The 21,023-nt window shown below is 46.7% G+C and overlaps 1 protein-coding gene across 11 annotated transcripts in view; it reads left to right on the top strand.

The window, feature by feature from the left end:
* Positions 1-21,023, top strand: part of PC (pyruvate carboxylase) — a 264,778-nt gene that overhangs the window by 131,755 nt on the left and 112,000 nt on the right. For all 11 annotated transcript variants that reach the window (XM_081841739.1, XM_081841734.1, XM_081841735.1 and 8 more), the window contains one exon: positions 1,499-1,661. In XM_081841739.1, the coding sequence (XP_081697865.1) occupies positions 1,499-1,661 (163 nt within the window). The remainder of the gene's footprint in view (positions 1-1,498; positions 1,662-21,023) is intronic.

Genomic DNA, 21,023 nt, shown 5'->3' with positions numbered 1-21,023 from the left:
AGCTCTTATTCTTTAAAACTCTGCATTATTAATTTACACTGCGCGTCATATTAGTCATCAATAGCCATCTCCTTCACAGAGTATTGGAGGTGGGAGACCCCCAACAAGGGGCAGAACTAACATCCACTCAGCACAACATATTTGGTTAGAATGGGTACCAAGGGATTTTTGTTTTGTTTTGTTTTGTTTTGTTTTGTTTTAAAGGTGAACTCATTCATAAAGGACTTTTTAAAAAATCCCCAGACTAAAGAAACTAAAACTTAACTAAATTTATATATATTTTTATTAAGAACTAAACTTTGAAAATGTAAACTTAAGAAATGAGACACAGAATAGCAAATGTTTGCTCAGGTGATATAACCAGACATATACAAAGCTACAGTCAATTTTCACGATCTTTTATCTTTCAACGGATAATGGGTTAACTCAAATTGACCAAAACAGATTAAGGTTTCTTCATCTTTGAGTGTGCTGGAGAATTAGTCGGCGCTCAGCGGGTGTTATGGACTTAAATTCCTCAATAGCATCATTGTGATTAACCAATGAAGCCAATTCTTGTTCAATGTACAGAATCACAAACGCAGGGGAAAGGGGGAGGGGATGACGAGACAAGCAAATAAGGAAAAGAGGAGAGGTAAAAGAGGCCAAAAGCTAACAAAACAACCACAACAAGACTGATCAAGAAGCCAAAACAGAATATTTTCCCTGCAGAGAAAAGGACTAGTGCCAAGCTGACCAGAGACAGGGCAGATCTGGAGGTTGAGGGTGGAATGGCTCCTCCTTCCTCCTTGATTGTGCACCACAAAAGCAGCCTCTCAGCCCCACAGATATCTCTTCACAAAAGGTGATGAAAGGAGCTCTGGCAAAGACAGAGCCATGAGACAGAGGCAGATGCAAAAAGGACTGTCCTGAAAGAGAGTGTGGTGTAGTGGTTAGACCTGGGAGACCAGGATTCTAGTCTCACTTGGCCATGGGGCTCGCTGAGGGACCTCTGACCAGTCACTTCCTCTCAGCCTAGCCGACTTCACAGGGGTTGTTGCAAGGATAAAATGGAGGGTACTATGTATACCGCCTTGAGCTCTTTGGAGGATATAAGTGACATACATGTGGAGGGAAAATTTAAACATGTTACAGAGTTCCCAAAAATAGACCAGAGGCAATCGTACTTCATCCAGCAGAGCTTTTATTTGTGCTGAAGGCAAATGAGCATAATGGTCACCAAATCCATTACAATCAGAATTGGCACAGTCCATAAGAAATCCAGTTGCAGCAGACTTATTTGCCTTCAGCACAAGTAAAAGCTCTGCTGGATGAAATATTGCCTCTGGAACTCTGCTGAACTCTGCAATGTGTTTAAGTTTTTCCTCCACACTTATGACAATAAGGTGGGGTATAAATGCAGTAAGTAAATAAATATCTGCACAAGACACAAAATGCCTAAGGAATTACGCCAAGCTTCACACACATTCTCTGACTCTCTCCTTCCCTTCCTTTTCAGTGTGGACCTCGTCCATGCCCAAATCCACATCTCTGAGGGGAAGAGCCTTCCTGACCTGGGCCTCAAACAGGACAACGTGCGGATCAATGGATGCGCCATCCAGTGCCGAGTGACGACCGAGGACCCTTCCCGTGGGTTCCAGCCTGACACTGGCCGAATTGAGGTAGGATGAGCTCCTGCTGCTGGCTTCCATACCCCCCCCCATCCTTCTGCTTCCAATATTTTTGGCCCCTGGCCCAACCACTTCCTATGATCTATGGGATGGTTCTCTCCTACCACCCACTGGGTTGTAACTGGGTGGGTTCCTGGTTTGTGTAGGCTTGTATGCTGTCTGGGGAGGCTGGGATATCAGTAAGTCTGTTTGAAGAAGTAGCTCTGTGACGTCCTGTTTACGCTGGAAATCTTAAATGGAAATGCAAGCAGGAATCTGCTTGAGTGTAAATCATCAAAACAAGGAGGGTTAGAAAATCAAGACAAACATCCGTAAAGATCCACATTGACAGCAAAGAAGAAACAGAACAGAACTGTGTTCTGTTGAGATGGCAATCTCCACCTCAGTAAGCGTGGACGGAAGACGAATTACTTGGTCTACGAGAGGCTGCATGGTCTATTCCAAATCAGTAGGAATCTACGTGAAATGTCTTGCCTGCTACCAGCTTCAATCTGGTGGACACATTTTTTCCATGGTCATTGTCAGCACTGATCTGTAGCTGTAGAACAGCCTTCACCAACCTTTGCCGTAGCCATGCTTGTTGGGCTGATGGCAGTTTTAGTCTGAAACACCTGCAGGGTGCGAGGTCCGTGAATCCTGGTCTAGATATTATATGTTCATATTGTGTATATGTGTGTTATACCTAACAAGAGACGCGGGTGGCACTGTGATCTAAACCACTGAGCCTCTTGGGCTTGCTGATCAGAAGGTCGGTGGTTCAAATTTGCGCGATGGGGTGAGCTCCTGTTGCTCTTTCCCAGCTTCTGCCAACCTTGCAGTTTGAAAGCATACCAGCACAAGTAGATAAATAAGTACTGCTGCGACAGGAAGGTAAACAGCATTTTCTGTGTGCTATGGTTTCCATCACGATGTTCCATTGTGCCAGAAGCAATTTAGTCATGCTGGCCACATGACCCGGAAAGCTGACTGTGGACAAACTCCAGCTCCCCAGAGACTTCTCCCAGATCAGCAAGCTATTCTGCCATTTTCCTTTCCACTTTCTTGCTTTCACTTGTTTGCCTGCCATTGAAATGCATCATTCCACGATTGCTGTGTATCTGTGTGCGTCATGAACAGCAGTATTGGAGGGAAATAACATTCAGTACCTCAATAGATTATAGCATCCAATCTCCTCTCTTTCCTGCATATGTGGAGTTGGACTGAAACAGGATTTTCCAGAGACTGAATGTGGGCATCCCACTTTTTCTCTTATGGTCTCCCTGTAAGACCAAGTAAATGATGATGTCAAAACATTGCAGATTTCCCCACCTCCCACTACATTTCATTGGCTACCATTTGCGTGTGTGCGTTGAACTCATGACACAATGAATCACTGGCTCCATCTGTTTTTGTTTTGTTTTGTTTTGTTTTGTTTTGTTTTGTTTTGTTTTGTTTTGTTTTGTGTTTGTCTACTTGACCATAGTGGGACGCGGGTGGCGCTGTGGTCTAAACCACAGAGCCTAGGGCTTGCCAATCAGAAGGTCGGCGGTTCGAATCCCCGCGATGGGGTGAGCTCCCGTTGCTCGGTCCCTACATCTGCCAACCTAGGAGTTCGAAAGCACGTCAAAGTGCAAGTAGATAAATAGGTACCGCTCCAGCGGGAAGGTAAACAGCGTTTCCGTGCGCTGCTCTGGTTCGCCAGAAGCGGCTTAGTCATGCTGGCCACATGACCCGGAAGCTGTACGCCGGCTCCCTCAGCCAGTAAAGTGAGATGAGCACCGCTACCCCAGAGTCGGCCACGACTAGACCTAATGGTCAGGGGTCCCTTTACGTTTTACTTGACCATAAGTGGGTAAAGAGATAAACTGGTATCTATTGATAGATCTCCAGGTGATTTGCAGAAGGGTTTTTGTTTTCCTGCTTCCTGGTTATTTAAAAATGTGACACCAAAATGACTTTTCATCCAACCTAAACTTGATAGCTAATCCAGAGTGGACGTTTGTGTGAGAGGATGGTGAACTCAGTTTCAGTTTTGCTGCTGAAGAACAATTTCCCGGTCTCGGAATGGGCTCTTCTTTAATTCTATCCGCACTTTTTTCACTCCTGGCTCTGGTTGGTATATATTGGGGTTCCAGTTAAAAGCAAAGTACTGATAAGCCTGCCCAGCCCTGCACTAGATGCTATCATGGAAAAAAAATCCAGAGAAGTAGCCATTTTAGTTTGTTGGTGGTAAAAACAACAAAGAGCCTACAGCACCTTAGACTAACAGACGTTATACTGTATTTATGCCATTATACAATCAACTCAGGATTGCATTTCATGCATCTGATGAAGCGGATTCAATCATTGGAGAAGGGGTGAAGTGTTGTGAGATTGGAGACTGGCAAATGTCCCAGTGGGTAACGAGAATCAGATGCACATATGAGAGACTCCTGGCTTAACAGCTGGTACATGTGAAATAGCTATAGTGGTTTTAATAGACCACTGTCTAAGCCGGAGTCAGCAGTGTCATGCAGAAAGGCTAGTTTTATTCTAGGGTTGCGTCAACACAAATTTAGTGTCCAGATTGCAGGAAGTAACAGTATCACCCTATTCCACCTCACCTGAAACACTGTGTCCACTTAATAAAGGATATTGGCAAACCAAGGAAAATGGTTTTTGGTAGCTGTGAAAAAGGCAAATTCCATGCTAGGGATCCCCTCTTCCTCTACCTTTAAGGTGTGGATGATAGTAGCTGCTAGTTATGATGGCTTTATTGGCATTCAAGGCCTGGGTAAATCTCATTGGCTGCTGTGAGAAGCAGGATGCTGGACTAAACTTTATTCTGATCCAGCTGAGCTGTTCATACGTTCCCTCTAGCCACACCCATTTCCAGCTTCCACACCTGGAAATAGTCTTGTGAGCAAAACTACTTGTCATTTCTCGTTGTAACAAGGGAGGTTGTCTGGAAGCATTCTAAGAAAGTGGAAGCACATATTTGCATTAATGGGCTTTGATATGCCTCTCCCTGGGAACATTGTAAAAAGCTATTACAAAAATGAGAACCAAGTGTCCAAATTTAGCAGTCAAAACCCCAAGGCCTTGGGGATGCCAAATGACAGAAATTGTCCCAGCTGTTCTTTCTGCTGAAATCTTGCCCAACTTATTAGCAAAGGCAGCCGCAGAAGAGTGGAATTAGATCCAAACTTCATTAAATTCATTGCTTACCAAAAAGAAAAAAGATCCCAGACTGTACCAAGGTGTGTGTTTTTTTGCTTTCAGAATTAATATCCTGTGTCCTTGATATTGAAAATAAATGACACCCCCTCCAGAACTTTCCAGAATTGGCTGAGAGCACTTTTAATATATCATAAATGCACTTTATACAACACTCGCATGACACTTCAGATGCACAGAGTGAAGCCATTCAAACATTTTAAAATGGAGACATGGTAGAGAAAGAAGGCAAGGCACCTTGGAATGAAGCAGCGATTCTGAGAAAGCTGCCTATGGAGCAAAATCATAATGATTTGGTCTTTAAAGGGTGGAGGGGAAGGAGCAGAGCATGGGTTCCGGAGGCTGCTGTATATAGAACAGGCTTCACTAATGTGTTGGCCCCCAGATGTTTTGTACTACAATAAAAACTATTGAAAGGTTAAAAATAGGCGTCAGTTAACCATTGCGGAAGGATGTATTCTTAATTGCCTACATAGGCCTGGTGGAATGGAAGAGCTTTCAGCAGACGTTTAAAAGTTGCAACTGAACGCACCTGCTGAATCTCTATTGGCGGAGAGTTCCACAGGACCAGACAAATGATAATGAAGGCTCTTGTTTCTTGTTACTGTCCAATGAGCCTCGTCAACTCGAGGAATGACTCACTATGAAGAAAGGTTACAGCCTTTGGGACTTTTTAGTTCAGAGAAAAGACAAGTAAGATGTGACATGATAAAAGTTCACAAAATTATGCCCGGCATGGACAGAGAAAAGTTTTTCCTGCCTCTTTTATCATAATGCTAGAACTTGTGGACATGATGCGAGACAGATAAAAGAAAGGACTTGTTCACGCAGAGCATAGCCAAACTATAGAACCCCCACAAGAGGCAGAGATGGCCACCAACTTGGATGGCTTTAAAAGAGGATTGGACAAAATTCTGGAGAAGAGGGCTCTCGATGGCTACCATCCATGATGGTTCTGTTCTACCTCCACAGCTTGAAACTGCACGCTCGAATCCTGCTTGTGAGTTTCCTACTGAGACATCTGGGTGGCCACTTTAAGAGCAGGATTGTGGCGTAAATGGGCCATTGGCCTGATCCAGCAGCCTCTTCTTGCATTCCTATGTAAAGTAGCTCTACCCCTGACCTATGGCATCTCTCAACATAGTTCTCTATGTGCAGGGATATTTTTTTCTTTTTTACAGATTTCTTTTTTCCCTTTTTCATGATTTCTCCTTTCCCAGCCCCCACAAACACTCAGACTTTCCTTGTTGTTTGGAGGAATGCAGCCCAGACACCGTGCATAACAGTGAATATAATTTATTTATTATCTCATCTGCTGTCTGCAGGATTTCAGCCTTATTTGCGGTGGTTTGAGGAGTTAATTGATCCTCAGTGGGATGTTCTAATGTGAAGTGTGCATGTGTGTGTGTGCACATTTGCAGATCATCTGCCTCCATTTCCATCCCAACTGTTTAACTTTCTTGGTTTCAAAGCCTCGGGGACTCCTGCGGTTCATAGGAGTGGGTTTCCCCCCTAATCCCTGTTCTACTTGGCTGTCAGTCTTTTAATTTCAGTTGTCTGGAATGGCTGCTGGTCCTCAGAATTTCATGTCTCCTTTCCTTAATGGTGCAAACTGTTCTTGCCAATCAAATTAAACTAGCAAAGCTCCATGGCAAAGGTGTTACCCAGGCGACCACTCTCAGGGCATCCCCTTAACTCCTCGGCTCCGTTGGCAGAGCACAGGCTCATGCAGCAGGCGGACGAAGCAAACTTTGGTATGCACTAGCCGTCCTCATTAATAGGAAACAAAGTGGCCCTTATTGTCTTGAAGGAGCAAGAGCTCTGGATGTTTTCTGATGCCTTATTTTGCACCTAATCGATTTGCCAATTGCCAGCACAGGTATCCTCCATTTAGCTAGCAATTAGCCCCGGCAAGAAAAGCACTTTCCCCTCTGAGCTGTGACCGCATTTGGAATAGTGTGTACAGTTCTGGTCGCCTCATCTCAAGAAGGATGTTGTAGAGTTGGAAGAGATTCAGGAAAAGAGGCAGCCAAAACGACCAAGGGGATGAAGCGAATCCCCGAGGAGAAATGGTTGCAGCACTGGTGACTTTTTAGTTTAGAGAGAAGGCGAGTGTTCATGTGACAAGAATTCTGCATGGCGTGGAGAAAATTGACAGAGAAAAGTTTGTCTCCCTCTCTTGTAACTCTGGGACTAACATCTTATGGAGCTGCATGTTGGAAGATCCTGGACAGATAACAGAAAGTCGTATTTCATGCAGTGCATCGTTAAACTATGGAACTCCCTCCCACCAACTTGGATAGCTTTGAAAGAGGATTAGATAATTCACCGAGAATACGACGATCAATGGCAACTAGCCAAAATGACTCTGCTCTGCCTCCACAGTCAGAGGCAGAAATTCTTTGGAATATCAGTTACTGGAAGCTGCAGGAGGGGAGCTTGGGTCCTGCTTGCGAGTTTCCCACAATGAGCAACTGGTTGGCCACTGTGGGAACAGGATGCCAGATTGGATGGGCCGTTGGCCTGATCCAGCACACTATTCTTAAGTTCTTATGCTCTTAGTGAGCACCATCTGTACCTAAACTAGTCAATATTTGCTTTGCACTAGGCACCCAAGAGCTGGGCATAGGAATAAAGAAAGCTGCCTTATACCGAGTCAGACCGCCAGTCTATTTAGCTCAGTGACTAGCCACAGCTCACGAGCAACATGGCAACTCATCCACATTGGACCAAATTGGGGAAAGAACTAAAGTTTAGCGTTCTTCAAGATGCATGGAAATGGGCCTGACATAAGATACCCTTGGAATCCATAGGCATGCCAAATGAAGGAAAAATGTACCAAGTTACATTTCGCTAATATTTCATAGAATCATAGAGTTGGAAGAGATCACAAGGGCCATCGAGTCCAACCCCCTGCCAAGCAGGAAACACCATCAGAGCACTCCTGACATATGGTTGTCAAGCCTCTGCTTAAAGACCTCCAAAGAAGGAGACTCCACCACACTCCTTGGCAGCAAATTCCACTGTCGAACAGCTCTTAGTGTCAGGAAGTTCTTCCTAATGTTTAGGTGGAATCTTTTTTTCTTGTAGTTTGGAACCATTGCTCCGTGTCCGCTTCTCTGGAGCAGCAGAAAACAACCTTTCTCCCTCCTCTATGTGACATCCTTTTATATATTTGAACATGGCTATCATATCACCCCTTAACCTCCTCTTCTCCAGGCTAAACATGCCCAGCTCCCTTAGCTGTTCCTCATAAGGCATCGTTTCCAGGCCTTTGACCATTTTGGTTGCCCTCCTCTGGACACGTTCCAGTTTGTCAGTGTCCTTCTTGAACTGTGGTGCCCAGAACTGGACACAGTACTCTAGGTGAGGTCTGACCAGAGCAGAATACAGTGGCACTATTACTTCCCTTGATCTAGATGCTATACTCCTATTGATGCAGCCCAGAATTGCATTGGCTTTTTTAGCTGCCGCGTCACACTGTTGGCTCATGTCAAGTTTGCGGTCAACCAAGACTCCTAGATCCTTTTCACATGTACTGCTCTCAAGCCAGGTGTCACCCATCTTGTATTTGTGCCTCTCATTTTTTTTTTTTTTGCCCAAGTGCAATACTTTACATTTCTCCCTGTTAAAATTCATCTTGTTTGTTTTGGCCCAGTTCTCTAATCTGTCAAGGTCGTTTTGAAGTGTGATCCTGTCCTCTGGGGTGTTAGCCACCCCTCCCAGTTTGGTGTCATCTGCAAATTTGATCAGGATGCCCTTGAGTCCATCATCCAAGTCGTTGAAAAAGATGTTGAATAAGACCGGGCCCAAGACAGAACCCTGTGGCACCCCACTAGTCACTCTTCTCCAGGATGAAGAGGAACCATTGATGAGCACCCTTTGGGTTCGGTCAGACAGCCAGTTACAAATCCACTGAGTGGTATCATAGTCAAGCTTTCTTTATTTAACACAATATAAATTAGTGGGGAACCTATAAATCAGCTGATGCAAAATGTTGGGGATGTGATAGAGCCCCGGCAGATTGTACACACAGCTCCTGCACAGTAAGAAGATTCAGAGTTATGGGTGGCGGGGAGTCAAAGAATGAATGACGGAGTTGGCAAGGTGGGATTTGCCAAGAGAACCAGTTAGTTCGCCTGGGAGAAGAAACGGTGGAAGAAGATTGGAAGAAATTCAAGATTTATCTACAAAAATATTGTAAATTGTATGAATGTTAAGAAGGATGCTAGAGTATAAATAACTTGGCACCATTAAGTTAGAGGAAGTGAAATATGAAGATAAGCTAAATTTAAGAAAAGATAAACTTTTGGAAATTCTAGGTTATATTTAAATTTTTAAGATTTGAATAAAGGATATCTAAAATTAGAGATATAACATTGGAAAATTAGAGAATAAGAATAGAAATAAGGGGATAAATTTGCTGGATAGAATTTTATAGTCAGGAATGCAGGAGTGGGAGATGTGAAGGAGTCCAAAGAAGTTAAGAAAACTATGTTAAGAGATGTGTTATATTGTATTGTTTATTGGTATTGTAATTAAAAATAAAAACTGTTAATAATTTTTTTTTAAAAAAAGAGAACCAGTTAGTTCGACTTCTGAATGACCTGAAGGGTAGAAGAGAAAACAGTAGTGTAGAATGTGAGACAGATTGGTGATCTGTTGCTAAAACTTGCAACAAGTGGATGAAGAGGGAAGCATGGCTGTGTGCCACAGAATGCAGGGATGGCCTATCTTGTGATAGAGCCTCGTTCTTAATGAGATGGCAGGTTCGTATCTGTCTGCACCACTTCAGAGTGGAGGTGGAGGCTGATGGGACTCTTCTGTGCAAACACACACAAAAGTCCCTGCTCTGTCCACAAATCCTGCTTGCTGGTTTCCCAAAGGCATCTGGTCAGTCACTGTGAGAACAGGATGCTGGACTAGATGAGCCATGGGCCTGATCCTGCAGGGCTCTTCTTAGATTCATATGTCCATCTAGCTCAGTATTGTCAACACTGACTGCCAGAGGCTCTCCGGGCTTCAGACAGAGGTTGTCTCCAAGCCCTTCATGGAAATGCCACCAGGGATTGAACCTGAAACCTTCTGCCCACTTAGCAGATGCTCTGGCCACTGGGCTCTGCCCCTGACACCATCATCATATATCTTTAGGTGCCTTGTAAAATCCTTCCTCTATAAACCAGGCCTTTAACTATCTGTGGCCTTCTAGAAATGGGTGGGATGTTTTAAATATACCCTGCCTCCCACTTGGTTTTAATGTATCTATGTGGGGTTTTTGTTTGTTTATTTTGCCTTTAATTTGCCTTGGGCAAGATAAAGTGACTAACAAATTTAATTAATAATAATAATGTCTCCCAGACATTGCAACTACACCAGATTTTCAGCTACTATCATGACCTCCCTGCCTGCTGTTCATTATGATCTCTCCAGCATTTGATTTCTAAGAGTCTCCGTAACTTGGCTTCCAAACAGTGGCTCCCAACGCCGCTGGCTTCCTTCTCCGAGGCTCGGCAGCCACCGAGCGTATGTCTCGCCATGTGCCTGGTGCTGCCGTGAGGAGCTTTCCAGACAAAAGGCAGGCGTTTTTCAATTACCTCTCTCTGCTTGGGAAGGCGCTGGAGCAGCAGCCCTGATTATTCCCTCCCTGATCTGTTTTCGACGCTCAAAATGCAAAGAGGGCAAAGGAAGCCGTCCCCAACTTGGCATCTGTTTGGAGAAAAGCTTTCTGCTTTGCAGAAAAGGGTGGGTTGGGTGGTTATTAGAAAGCCAAAAATATGCCGTCTGCATGGGCTCACTGGTCCTGGTGGGGTTGTGCTGGATCAGGCGAAAACCCACCCAGGCCTCCTGGGCTTTTTGCACAAATGAGATAAGGCTCCCTCCTCCCCGCCAAGCCCTGTGGCTTATGAAGAAGCCAAGAGGGAGCAGGCCAGATTGGGTGGGAGGTGAGGGGACAGTTGGTGGGTTACACAGGAATGTAAGAACTGTCTTATCCGCCGGCACCAGGTATAAGGGGTGCTAGGGGCTCAATATTTTGAATTGGGGGCCAAGCCCCCCCCCCAGTATTGAGGGGGCAGACATACCCTATCACCCTCAGGTGGCTTCTGGGCACCCCACCTGCTGAGCGAGGGTTAAGATTGCCCTCCATTCATCCTGCCCCCCGGCGCATGCTGTGAGAAGGAGGTCTCCTTCTCCCCACCACACATCCCACTGGGGCGAATGAATCACGTGACGTGACGTGTCATGTCATGTGATGGCCCTGCCCTCTAGTGTGGGAGGCAAGTTGGCACCTTTGGCCTTATTCCAAGTTAGGTTCATCTAGCTCTGTACTTTTACCGGGGTGAGGGCTGCATGCCTTTGTAGGCAACCTTCCAGAGGCCACATGCCACCCGTGGGCAGAGACAGAGGAAAATGTGGACAGAGAGCTGTAGTTTGTTACAGGTGCTGAGAGTTCTTTCTCCACCTTCCCTTCACGGAGCTACAATTCCCGGAGCGGTTTAACAAGCCCTCTTCACAGGGGACTCTGGGAATAGCAACCCTGTGAGGGGAATATCGAGTCTCCTAACAACTCTCAGCACCTCTAACAACCTACAGCTCCCAGAATCCCTTGGGGGAAGCTGTTTAAAGCGGTATCACAGGCTCTAAACTTATGGTCTGAATGTGGCCCAAAGGACTGGCGATCCCATGGGCTCTGGGTGGGCGGCAACTCCTCTGAAAGCTGGCGCCACCCTGGTCTCTCTTTAGATAGAAATTTAGTAAGGAAATAATAGGTAAATAAATAAATACTTTTGAAAAAGAGGCAGCAAATGTAAGGTGATTGGCTTTGGGCTGTTGTTTGTTTATTTGTTTGTTATTTTGCATGATGAGGTGCTGCAGCTGCCTCTCCCGCCTGCCTGTCTTGGTTAGGCTGTGGCGCCTGCGCATCCTGAAACGGCAGCACTTGACCAAATTATATAAAGAAAGGTTCCCCCTTTGCCTCTTCCATGTTCCCCTCAGACAAGCTGAGGAAAGGCGGCCGTGACAGGTCTGTCAACAGTGACAAAAATGGTTCTGAAGAGTTTCCCCTTCCCTTTCAAATGGGGGTGATAAGGGATGTATTTCACAATGTGTCAAAGATGGAAGGGTCAGAGAGGCATGTTGGAAGAGAGAAGGAGAAGAAGAAGAAGAAGAAGAGGAGGAGGAGGAGGAGGAGGGGGAGGAGTTTGGATTTGATATCCCGCCTTATCACTACCCGAAGGAGTCTCAAAGCGGCTAACATTCTCCTTTCCTTTCCTCCCCCACAACAAACACTCTGTGAGGTGAGTGGGGCTGAGAGACTTCAGAGAAGTGTGACTAGCCCAAGGTCACCCAGCAGCTGCATGTGGAGGAGCAGAGACACGAACCCGGTTCCCCAGATTACGAGTCTATCACTCTTAACCACTACACCACACTGGCTCTCAGAAAAGCTGAATCCTTAAACCTTGTATAAAGTATGCAAACTGTTCCCAAGTTCATTTAATTTTCATAGCCCAGAGCCAGTGTGGTGTAGTGTTTTAACAGTGTCGGACCAGGACCTGGGAGAGACCAAGGTTCAAATCCAGGGCCAGGGCCAGGGCCATGGTGCTCACTGGGCCAGTCACTGGCTCTCAGCCTAACCTACCTCACAGGGTTGTTGTGGGGTTAATTAAGGAGGGGGAGAGCCATTTACGTCACTTTGAGCTCCTTGGAGGAAAAGGTGGGATAGCTTGTGCACTTGTTAGGGATATATTGGACATCTCGCCTAGGATTAGAGTAAAAGGTGTGTTAGAAAGCTTCCAGTATTCATGATGTGTTTTTTATTTTCTTCTAGGTCGCTAACAAAAGCTGTTGTACTTCCTCACACAGAGCATAGTTAGACTAGGGGACTCACTTCCATAGGAAGCAGTGATGGCTGCTAACCTGGATGACTTTAAAAGAGAGTTAGACGAATTCATGGATTAGAGAGCTGTTGATGGCTACTAGCCACGATGCCTCTGTTCTGCAGGCAGGACTGCTTTTGAATACCAGTTGCTGGAAATCACAGGAGAGAGAGAGAGAGAGAGAGAGAGAGAGAGAGAGCGCTCTTGTGCTCAGACATTATGGTTGGCCACTGTGAGAACAGGATGCTGGACTGATCCAACCAGGCTCTTCTTATCGGAAACCAGGAGTGGGTTTTTGTGTGACAAAACTTCAAGCTCAGTTCTAGTCTTGAAAACAAACCCCTTTGCTAAGCCTACATTCAGAGGCTTCCTTAATTCAACGAGGATCCTCACTTTCCCTTCACCAAACCATGTGGCTCCAGGTGGTGAATCTTGGGGTTCCAGTAAAAAACAAAAACGTTTCAAATTGGATCCCACAAGCCTGCGGTCTGCCCGCACCAGACACCCTGTTGTGGACCACCACTTTCATCAGTCCCACTCAACATATGACACTGGGGCTGATGGGAGATGTAGTCCCAAAGATTTGGCAGGTAGCAGGCTGGTGATGGCCGAGCTAGAAGGATGCTTGAAAATGTCACCAATTCATTTCCATTTGCACACCATGTAAACATTCCACAGACAGCTCTGTGTAAGTCACCTTGGAAGGGACAGGAGGTGGGTTTGATTCACAAAATATGCTGGATGATAACTCTTTCCTGAAGTGGCTGATTAGGAATTTGAAGAGTGTATGTTTTGTGTCTCTCTGTTTCTAGGCCTTGTGCTTACACTGGTCTGAAACAACCTTTATTTTCCTCAAAAGTGGTGGCAGAACTTTTTTTAAATGAGCTGTTGGTGGGGGGATGGCTTCATCTTAGCTCACTGTGCTTTAGATCAGCCACTGAACTGTTCACCCTAGGCCTTGCCTTAATTAATACGAACATTCACAGTTCTCCCTTCCTTCCTCTTCTCTCTCTCTCTCTTAAAAAACTTTTCTCCTCCCTGTCAATTTCTTTGCTCAGCTAAGCATAAATCTCCCCCTCTGATCTCTCCTTCTAATTGATAGCAGTTTTGCAATTAAGGATGGGAATTTAAGGCTGTTTCTCTGCTCTTGTCTTTTTGAAATCCAATTGTCTTGAGGGGGCCTGTAGTCAATTCCATTTTGTTCTAGTCGATTTCACTTCTCATCTTTCAAGCCCCCAAGAACTATGGGAGGATCAAGGGTCCGAGAAAGGAACCGTGGGGGAAGATACTTGCCGACTTTACTGTTGTTTTGTTGTTGTTTACTTTCTTTAGAAGAGCAAGTATTTGTCTGTAGGAAATGTGTGTGTGTACTCGTTTTAAGTCGTCTTTATAGTTGATGGCCTATGATAATAGAATTGTAGAATTCAAAGGTACCCTGAGTCCAACCTAGTCCAACTTCCTGCAATGCAGGAATCACAGCAAAAGAATCTCTAACAGTTGGCCACCCAACCTCTATGTGAAAACCTCCAAGGAAACAGAGCCCACCACCTTCCAAGGGCGTTTGTTCCACTTTAGAACAGCTCTTAACATCAGAAACTTCTTCCTAATGTTTTGCCAGAATCTCCTTTCTTGTCATTTGAATCTGTGGCCAACCAGACACTCCTGAGAAAACAGGAAAGCAGTGGCCCTCACTCATTGTCTGGATTTGCTACCACAAGGTGTAGTGATGGACACTAACTTGGGTGGCTTTAAAAGAGAGTCAGACAAAATCAACAAAGGAGCTTAAGGCTCTCAATGGATACTGGCTGTGAGGTTCTGCTCTGCCTCCACGTAATGTTTCTGAATGCTGGTTGCTGGACACCGGAGGGGAAAGTGTTTTTGTGCTCAGATCCTGCTTGCAGGTTTCCCATTGAGGCATCTGGTTGACCACCGTGAGAACAGGAAGATGGGCTGCGTGGGCCATAAGCCTGAGCCACCAAGCTCTTCTTATGTTCTTGACATCCGTCTCCTTCCACCAACTCTCCCCATTTCCTTGCTGCATTTTTCTCCTGTTTGAACCGCTAGCCAGTGTGCTGTGCATTTGGCACCTTTGGGTGGTGAGAATAAATGAGTCTGAAATGTTACCCACCTCCCTTTGCCTCTGGCTGTGTGACTTCACCCTTCCTAGCTACATAAAAGGTCATGTTTTGCTGAGGAGGGGGCTTTGCAGCTCAGGGGTTTCTGGAGAGAGGGGAGGGAGTGGGCAAAGAGGCTGATCTGTCCTTCAAAGTCAGCTGCTGGGATCCTAATACCAGGGACCCGAGCTTGCCTGTGGGCAGACAGATAGCAGCTCATAAGTTAGCAGTGGCTTTGTTCGGCGAGAGCAGCCGCTGACGATGTTTGACAAGAAAGCAAGTGTGCTGCGTCTACAGCAATGAATAATCACCATCCTCTGTTAATTTTTCAGACTGGGGGTGCATATTCATGATGGCTTAATGCAGGTTAGTTCCTCGTTAACGTTTTTTTAGTCACCTGCATGGCACAGCAAGTTCACTCTTCCTGACTGTGCTAAGTGCATGGATTTTTCACCCGCACCTCTTTCATAGAATTGTAGAGTTGGAAGGGACCCTGAGGATCATCTAGTCCAACCCACTGCTGGGCAGGAATCACAGCTTTCCAGTTGATGAAATGAGCATGCTAACCTATGTTCACGGCCACGACTGTGCAACCGGGCAATAGGGTGGGTGTTTCCTGGTTATGTATAAAAGGGAATCCTTGTTGGTGTTTATTACATTTATATCCCACCTTTTCTCTCCAAGGAGCTCAAGGTGGCCTGCATGGTTCTCCCCTACCTCACTTAATCCCCACAGCAACCCTGTGAGGTGGGTTAGGCTGAGAGGCAGTGACTGGCCTCCAAGGCCACCCAGTGGGCTTCATGACCGAGTGAGGATCAGAACCCTGGTCTCCCTGGTCCTAATCTGACACTAACCACTACACCACCACTAGCTGTGAGTTGTGGAAACCAAAGACTGGTGATGCTCATCTGTTCACCTGCCAGGCTCTTGAGCGGGGGTGGGGGGGCAGGTAGGATGGGAATCTCCAGGCAGTGGGCCAGTCATGGCCGGCAAGGCAATTTCACCCCAGAACAAACCCGCCTGCCCATCAGCCAAGTTTGATCCCGTGTTAACTGCACACCCTGTTCCCAGCAGCAAGCAGCCATGACAACAGGATTTAATACTTGCTCATCAACTGACGCTCGGGGATTAAACCCCTTAGCAAATGAGCAGTTCGAAGCAGCATGCTTTGAAATCCCAACAATGGGACTTCAAAGCACCATAACCCCTGGTGTCATTTGTGATGTCAGCTGATTGACAAGAGGTGGCCCTCCCCACTTGTCAAATTTGGCCTTCTAGGAGGCCCATGGAGCCAAAAAGTTTCCCCGCCCCTGCTCTTGAATATTTATACCAGGCCTAGCCAATTCGTAGGGCTCATTCTGCCTGCCAGTTGCAGCAGCCCAATACTGCATCCTCCTGTCCCCTCTGATGCCCAAAGTGGGCTCTTATGTTCTGAGCTGACGTGAATGTAGATTTACACCAATGACCCTTCTGACCTGGTTGAACTCCAGCTGCCGTCAGCCCCAGTCATCATGGCCAGTCATCAGGGCAGATAGGACTTGTAGTCCAGGTGGGCTGGAGGGCCACAGGCTAGGCACAGCTGTCTTTCAAAAAAAAAAGTAACAATAAATTTAGGCAGACTTGTGTCAGACTATAAACATCTTAGTTCAAAGCCAAGTCTGCCTTTTCCAACTTGGTGCCCACCATATATTTTTGACTGCAGCTCCCATCATCCCCAGATAGCAGGCTGGCTTGGATGCTTTGCACTATTAACTTCACTCCCACACAAGACTCCCAATCCACTGCAAATCTTCACAATCTTGTTTTTCTACTTAAAAAAAATGTTATTGCAGAGTTGGAAAAGGTTCCGATAAGGGCAACCAAAATAATCAAGGGGATGGAGTGACTTCCCTATGAAGGTTGCAACTTTTGGGACTTTTTAGTTTAGAGAAAAGGTGAGTAAGAGCTGACAGGAGAGAAGTTTATAAAATTACACATGGCATGGAGAAGATGGATGGAGAAAAGTTTTTCTACCTGTCTCATATGCAGTGAAGATGAATGTTGGAAGAGTCAGGACAGAGAAAAGAAAGAATGTCTTCACATGGTTCAACTGTGCAACTCTCTGCTGCAAGAGGAAGTGATGACCAACAACTTGGATGGATCTACAAGATGATTGGACAAATTCGTGGAGGAGAAGTCTATGGATGGCTACTAGCCGTGATAAAAGCTTTGCTCTACCGCCATAGTTAGAGGCACTAATGCTTTTGCATGCCAGTTGCTGGAAACCACAGGAGGGGAGAGGGCTCTTGTACCTGGGTCCTGCTTGCTGCTGGTTTCTCACAGGCACCTGGTTGGCCACTATAAGAACAGGATGCTGCACTTGATGGGCCATTGGCCTGATCCAGAAGGGCTCTTCTGATGTTCTTATGAGGCCAGTGGAGGTGGTTGGAGAGTTGACACCATAGCTGTGGTTTGGGTGTCCCTATCGGCCGCTGTGTTCTGACTTGCAATAGTATCTGTTCCACACAGGCATCATTCTGCCCAGACTGGCATCTCTGCCAGTTCAGGACCATAGCATTTCAATGCCCTGGGGAGTGGTGGGAAAAAAGGAAGAGTGCAGAAATCAGTTAAGCACTTAATTTCCCAGTTATTTCCTCCCTCCTTCCCTGCCACCGCTTTCTCCGCCTCCAGTTCACAGGCAGGCATCAGCTTCCACTGCAGAGTGTGAAAATAATTTAGCACAAGTAGGCAGGCAGTATCTTTCTCTCTAAATTAAACAGCTCCCTTTTGGGTCCTCTCTCAAGGAGGGAGACTTCTCGGGGATGGCAGGGAGGAAGAATGTGGGCTTTGGTTGCTGCCATTTTGTTGAGGGAAGGAGGGGCAGGCTGCAAATAGCTCCATTTCAGGCTTTAAAAGGAAAACCTCAAAATGATGCAGCAAGGTAACCCAGGGCGTCCAAAGCCCCAGCACAACCTCTAAGCTGCATCCACTCTCCTCCTGTGTCAAGAGAAATCTGAAATCTGAAACCTTAAAATAAAGAAATCATACAAGAAAAGAAGCATTACACTAAGAAACAAAAGGATGCATTGGAACAGCAGGCTTAAAATAAAATAAATAGGAAGTGAATAGGAAGATGTGTTTGGGACTGATTTGACGACAGAAACTGAGCCTCAGAGCTGAAGATGATTGAAGACAGGAGAAAGAGCCGGGGTCTGGCAAGGATGAGACCTCTTCTGACAAATTGCTGGATTGGGAGGGGTGTCTTTTTGTTTTGCCGCCCTTCTCCACTCATTTTGCAAAACGGATTTGTGCAAACATTTTTGATTTATGCTTTTCTTTTTCTATCTCCCCCCCCCCCCGAAGGTTGACAGGAAGAGCATCTCTGGGGGTGAGGGGAAGGGAAAATGAAAGGCGGAGCCTTGAAAGTCCGCACCTTAGCTCCGCTAACAAGGGCTTCCCTTGTACAGTTGTTTGCTTGCTTGTCATCTGCAAGATGAGCTGCTTGCTTAGGTGGGCTGTGAATGGGCTTTAGTTGCATTTGTGGATGAGAAACATGGTATGTGGTGCCTCCATGCCAATGAACAGTCTACCCATGGCTATGGGGGCCCTGGGGGCAGCATTCGGGAAATGCTATCCATGACCCTTCTTCTGAGCTTCTGGGAAGCATCTTGGATGGGCCAGTAGGGGGAAACGTTAATGGGCCTGTTGATGGATCCAGTCTTGGCCTGATCCAAGACTGAGAGCCAGGGTGGTGTAGACCAGGTTTCAACTCCTCACTCAGCTATCATGAGGCTCTCTGGGTGACCATGGGCCAGTCACTCTCAGCCTAACCTACCTCACATGGTTGTCGTGGGTATTAAAGAGGATGGGGAGATCTACGTGCACTATCTTGGGCACACTGGAGAAAGAAAGTTGATACAAACGCAGTAAATCAATGAATCCACTGGGGACTCTTCTTCTGACCTTAACTTCCCCCGCCCCTTCCAAAATCATCTTCTTGAATTTCAGCGGGTGCATTATCAAGCGAGGTTTTTTCCCGCCTGCTATCTTAGCTTCATGCTAATAGCTCTTGAAACAGCAACAGCAAATCAAAGCCCTGCTCAGTTACATCCAGAGGAGGTGGGGAAGAATAAAACAAATCCGTTCCCTGCCCCTCCAAGAAAAACACACACACATGCACTTGTTTATTCATGGCTCTCTCTCTCCACCCCCCCTCCTCCCGGAAGCCTCCCCTCTCTGACAGCACACCTTTAAGTGCTTTGACAAGGTGGATTTGTTCCCTTTTCTTCCTGCAGGTGGGGAAAACACAGCTAATTAGGGAGGTGTTGCAGAAGCCCTGCATTGATGGGGAAGGGGGAAGGAAAGGTGCTTCTGGGGGGGCATGAACTGCCGGTGAGATTGTTGATGGAGGATCTGACAACCTTGCTTAACAAGTTTCTCCTCTCCCCTCCCCCCCCCCCGGAGATTTGTAGGTGGTGGTGGGGGGATCTCACAGAGATTGTTGGCAAAAGGGGAAAATAGGTTTTGTGCACATTGTTTGCTTGCAAAACAGAGAGGAACAAAGACTGGGGTTCAAAGCCTCCTCTGTGTGTGTGCGCGTCCCCCACTCACCCCCACCCTTTTAAAGGGGCCTGGGATTGTAAGCAGCTGGGAAGAGGCAGCGCAGTTCCTGAGGCTGCTGCTGCTGTGGCTCGTCTGTCCTTCAGTATATTTTTCAAAGCCGTATTGACGGCTCACTCTTGAGCTGCCCTTCCTTTTCAGGGCAGGACTTGAGGATGAGGGGCAACCTGTCGCTTCTCTCCCTCCTTATCCCTCCTTATCCCTCCCCCATCTCATTCCTTTCTCTATCTCTGCAAAAATGGGGTTGCCATGGAGATATGACCACCTACCAGTGGCGGACAGGAGCCTCCACTTCCTTCCCTCACCCACCACTGTTCCTTCGGCACTGTTCACGAGCCTTAAGAGAAGAGTTCTGGGAGGAGATCTGGCTCCTGCACGAGCCACATGGCACAAGGGGGCTCAATTCTGCCAGGGGTGCTGAGCTGCTCTTTGCAAGGAAATAATCTTTTGCTGCTCGGTGCAGTCCTTTCTCCATATCCTTTGCTCCCAGGTCACACATCCTGTGACATTGGCCTCTCTCCTTCCCCATAGACCAGCTGTGGGGGACCTTTGGCCCTCCACATGTCGCTGAACTACTACTCCCACCATCCCTGGCTATTGGTCACACTTGCCAAGGCTAATGGGAGTTGTAGTCCAGCAGCATCTGGAGGTCCAAATGTTCCTCACACGTGCTCAAAACCAAGGAACACGAATGTCCCCCCAGATGTTGCTGGAATACAACTCCCATCATCCATAGTCATTGTTCACACTTGCTGTGGCCCATGGGAATTGTAGTTCAGAGCTAAAGGTTCCCTGCACCTGCTGTAGCTCCGCCACTGTGATCAGGGGAAAGACACACTTGTGGGTCTGCTATCTTACTGCAGAATTAAAGGTGCCAAAGGCACTTGCCTTGGGAGGCATCCTCTCTCCATAAACACACACAACCATGTAAATTAACATTTGAATTGTCTTTCTGGTTTAGAATAATCACTGTTTCCATAGTGACAGATGAAAGGCCAGATGGCAGCTTGCAGAGAGGCTTAGTGTGGGCAACTGCCCAGGCAGAATTGCAGAGCTGCAGCATTTGTCTGCAGTGTGTTTCAGCCACTGATTACTATTGATGGGGGGGGGGGGAGAAGAAGGAACCTGAGATGTGATAGGGCATCAACACTCTTGTTTTTGCACCACCGCTTCTGAAATGATTTCCTGCAGAGCTGCCAGCAGTAAGAGCAGTCCATCTGAGCAGTGGAATGCTTGGAAGTGCAGGGCTGTGCTTAGACCATCTCCCATTTTGGCAGTCACGAAGCTGCCCCCCCCCCCAATGTGGCTGGCTTTTCAAAGTGCCAGTGCGTCATTGCAGAGAAGCAACCCTTGATTTGTTCTGCCCGCTGGAGTAGAGAGTCCAGGACTCAGTCGCCTCCTCTCCTTGGAGGCCCATTCCGACGTCTTGTGCAACACGAATCTCTGGAACCCTGTTCCTTTTGAAGCTGCTGGCTTTTGATTATACAGCACCCCCCCTCCCCCACCGCCATAATTCATTGTCCCACAGCAGCTGTAGGAGCAGGATGCTTGCCCGGAGTTGCAAGACGGTG

Source organism: Podarcis erhardii (genome assembly GCF_964252035.2).
Source record: "Podarcis erhardii genome assembly, chromosome: 15".
Lineage (NCBI taxonomy): Eukaryota > Metazoa > Chordata > Lepidosauria > Squamata > Lacertidae > Podarcis > Podarcis erhardii.
This window is presented reverse-complemented; position numbering and strand designations above follow the sequence as displayed.